This window comes from Lucilia sericata, unplaced genomic scaffold (assembly GCF_015586225.1).
Source record: "Lucilia sericata isolate MDLA Ls3-8-SP2 unplaced genomic scaffold, ASM1558622v1 Contig001762F_arrow, whole genome shotgun sequence".
NCBI classification, from domain to species: Eukaryota; Metazoa; Arthropoda; class Insecta; order Diptera; family Calliphoridae; genus Lucilia; species Lucilia sericata.
The window spans coordinates 22,389-25,858 of NW_023995663.1; the positions used below are offsets into that span (position 1 = coordinate 22,389).

Genomic DNA, 3,470 nt, shown 5'->3' on the forward strand with positions numbered 1-3,470 from the left:
GACTAAACTATAGTCCAGACTATAGAATACACTATAGTCCAGACTATTGACTAAACTATAGTCTAGACTTAGCTATAGTCCAGACTATAGACTAGACTACAATCCAGACTAGACTAAAAAATAGTCCAGATTATCGACTAAACAATAGTCCAGATTATCGACTAAACTATAGTCCAGACTATAGGCTAAACTGTAGTCCAGACTAAACTATAGCCCAGACTATAGACTAAACTATAGTCCAGACTTTAGACTAAACTATAGTCCAGACAATAGACTAAACTATAGACCAGACTATAGACTAAGCTATAGTCCCGACTATAGACTAAACTATAGTCTAGACTATAGACTAGACTACAATCCAGACTAGACTAAACAATAGTCCAGATTATCGACTAAACAATAGTCCAGATTATCGACTAAACTATAGTCCAGACTATAGACTAAACTATAGTCCAGACTATGGATTAAACTATAGTCCAGACTATGGATTAAACTATAGTCCAGACTATAGACTAAACTATAGTCCAGACTATAGACTAAACTATAGTCCAGACTATAGACTAAACTATAGTCCAGACTATAGACTAAACTATAGTCCAGACTATAGACTAAACTATAGTCCAGACTATTGACTAAACTATAGTCCAGACTATAGGCTTAACTATAGACTAAGATATAGTCCAGACTATAGACTAAATTTTAGTCGAGACTATAGACTAGACTACAATCCAGACTAGACTAAACAATAGTCCAGATTATCGACTAAACTATAGTGAAGATTATAGACTGAACTACAGGCCAGACTGTAGATTAAACTATAGTCCAGACTATAGACTAAAGTATAGTCCAGACTATAGAATGTCAAAAATATAGACCAGATCATAGTAACGTTTCTCGCTCTGGCTACTCTAGCTTTTTCTCTCTCCTTCTCTCTCTCTCTCTTTATATTACCCTCTGTTTATTTCTCTATATAAAAAGTTGATAGGAAAATGTTATGATCAGGGCAGAGCATTTTGGCCGCCACTGCTCATAACAGCTGTAGTTAAAAGGCAGTTAAACAATGAACTTTGTATGAATTTAAATTAATTGCTAATTTATTTAAAATAAAACAATTAAACATTTTAATTACATTAACTTTTATAAATACAACTAATTAAAATATGAATTTATTACTCACAACTGTAACACTTCGATTACATTCCTCACAGCAACATGACATTAGAGGAAATTCTTAATTGTCTGCCGTGTAGCGATCAGTTGCAGATCTGGAATTTTAAGGGTGGTCCAGTCATCTGTTGGTCTGTGCTAACATTCGCAGCTATGTTTGCTTTTTATAAATGGCGTGAGGGACCCCGTTACACTGAGAAAACCCGTTTGGATGGCAAAGTGGTGTTGATAACTGGCTGCAATACTGGTATAGGCAAGGAAACCGTTTTGGAATTGGCTAAAAGAGGAGCCAAAGTTTATATGGCCTGTCGTAATTTTGAGAAATGTGAGGAGGCTAGAAAGGAAATTGTTAAGCTTACTGGCAATACCCAAGTATTCAATCGTACTTTGGATTTGTCCTCGCTAAGTTCGGTGAGGGAATTTGCAGAGCATTTCTTAAAAGAGCAGACACGTCTGGATATTTTAATCAATAATGCAGGGATACTAAGTACTAACCGCCAACTAACCCCAGATGGTTATGAGCAACATTTGGCTGTCAATCATTTGGGTCACTTTCTTTTAACCAATCTACTAATGGACTTAATTAAAGCCTCTGCTCCTAGTCGCATAATAGTGGTCAGCTCATTGGCTTATATTCTGGGTAACTTTGATAAGGAAGATATCAATATTGAAAAGGGTTATACACGTTATAAAGCCTATGGACGCAGTAAATTGGCCAATATTTTATTTACCCGAAAATTGTCTAGTCTGCTCAAGGAGTCGAGTGTTAGCGTTAATTGTTTACATCCTGGCGTAGTGCAAACGGAATTAATGCGCCATGATCCTCTTTTGAATTTATTTAGATTCATATTATCCAAGTTTATATTCCGTTCTACTAGGGGAGGAGCACAAACTACTTTGTTTTTGGCTATGGATCCTGAAGTGCAGTTTAAAAGTGGAGGTTTTTATGACAAAATGAAATTGTATCCTTTGCTGGCGAAGGCTAAAGATGATGATATGGCTGATTGGTTGTGGCAGGAAAGTGAAAATATGGTGGGGTTAAGGAGAAAATGATTTATTTTTTAAGTGATCGCGGATTTTTGTTATTTTCCCAACTGGATTATAATAAATCTCCAAAGAACGTTTTGTAAGCATTACACATTATTTTCCCCGCCTGAGAGTTTTTCCAAACAATGTTTTGTTGTCATGCTGAATCGCTGATCATTAAACAACTCTCTATCGGTCTCTCTCCCTCTCTTTTCCTCATACTCTCATTCTCTCTATGTATGTTTTCTCTTTTAAAAATAACAATTGTAGCGATAAACAATTTTTAATTCAAATATACATACATACGAACATATGTATGTTCATATTTACATACTTAATTACATACGTATTTTTGAAAACGTTTGTAATCCATAGATAAGGTTGAATACACTTTTATAATTATTTTCAGTTGCACATTCTCACTTACTTGTTTCGAATACCAGATGTTTAAAATATCCATATGTACAACTAGATTTGCAATTGATTGACGAAAATAAACGTGGTAGGTGTGACAAGTTCAGGGCAATGGAATATTTCGCCTTTGAAATCCAAGAATATTGGTTCTGTTCTAGTTTAGTGCTGGTTTAGTACTAGTTCTGTTCTAGTTCAGTTCTAGTTCAGTTCTAGTTCAGTTCTAGTTCAGTTCTAGTTCAGTTCTAGTTCAGTTCTAGTTCAGTTCTAGTTCAGTTCTAGTTCAGTTCTAGTTCAGTTCTAGTTCAGTCTAGTTCAGTTCTAGTTCAGTTCTAGTTCAGTTCTAGTTCAGTTCTAGTTCAGTTCTAGTTCTGTTCTAGTTCTGTTCTAGTTCTGTTCTTGTTCTGTTCTAGTTCTGTTCTAGTTCTGTTCTTGTTCTGTTCTAGTTCTGTTCTGTTCTAGTTCTGTTCTAGTTCTGTTCTAGTTCTGTTCTAGTTCTGTTCTAATTCTGTTCTAATTCTGTTCTAGTTCTGTTCTAGTTCTGTTCTAGTTCTGTTCTAGTTCTGTTCTAGTTCTGTTCTAGTTCTGTTCTAGTTCTGTTCTAAGTCCGTTCTAGTTCTGTTCTTGTTCTGTTCTAGTTCTGTTCTAGTTCTGTTCTAGTTCTGTTCTAGTTCTGTTCTAGTTCTGTTCTAGTTCTGTTCTAGTTCTGTTCTAGTTCTGTTCTAGTTCTGTTCTAGTTCTGTTCTAGTTCTGTTCTAGTTCTGTTCTAGTTCTGTTCTAGTTCTGTTCTAGTTCTGTTCTAGTTCTGTTCTAGTTCTGTTCTAGTTCTGTTCTAGTTCTGTTCTAGTTCTGGTTTAGTTCTGTTC

General features: G+C 35.3%; 1 protein-coding gene across 1 annotated transcript; it reads left to right on the forward strand.

Annotated features, from left to right (window-relative positions):
• Positions 1–1,212: 1,212 nt before the first annotated feature.
• On the forward strand, positions 1,213–2,220 carry LOC119612610 (retinol dehydrogenase 12-like). Its single transcript, XM_037968420.1, has one exon. The coding sequence runs from the start codon at positions 1,213–1,215 to the stop codon at positions 2,218–2,220; it is 1,008 nt and encodes a 335-aa protein (XP_037824348.1).
• Positions 2,221–3,470: the final 1,250 nt, after the last annotated feature.

What these genes read in the sequence shown, in the direction of transcription:
- LOC119612610 (XM_037968420.1), top strand. Translation starts at nt 1,213, where the DNA reads ATGACATTAGAGGAAATTCTTAATTGTCTGCCGTGTAGCGATCAGTTG.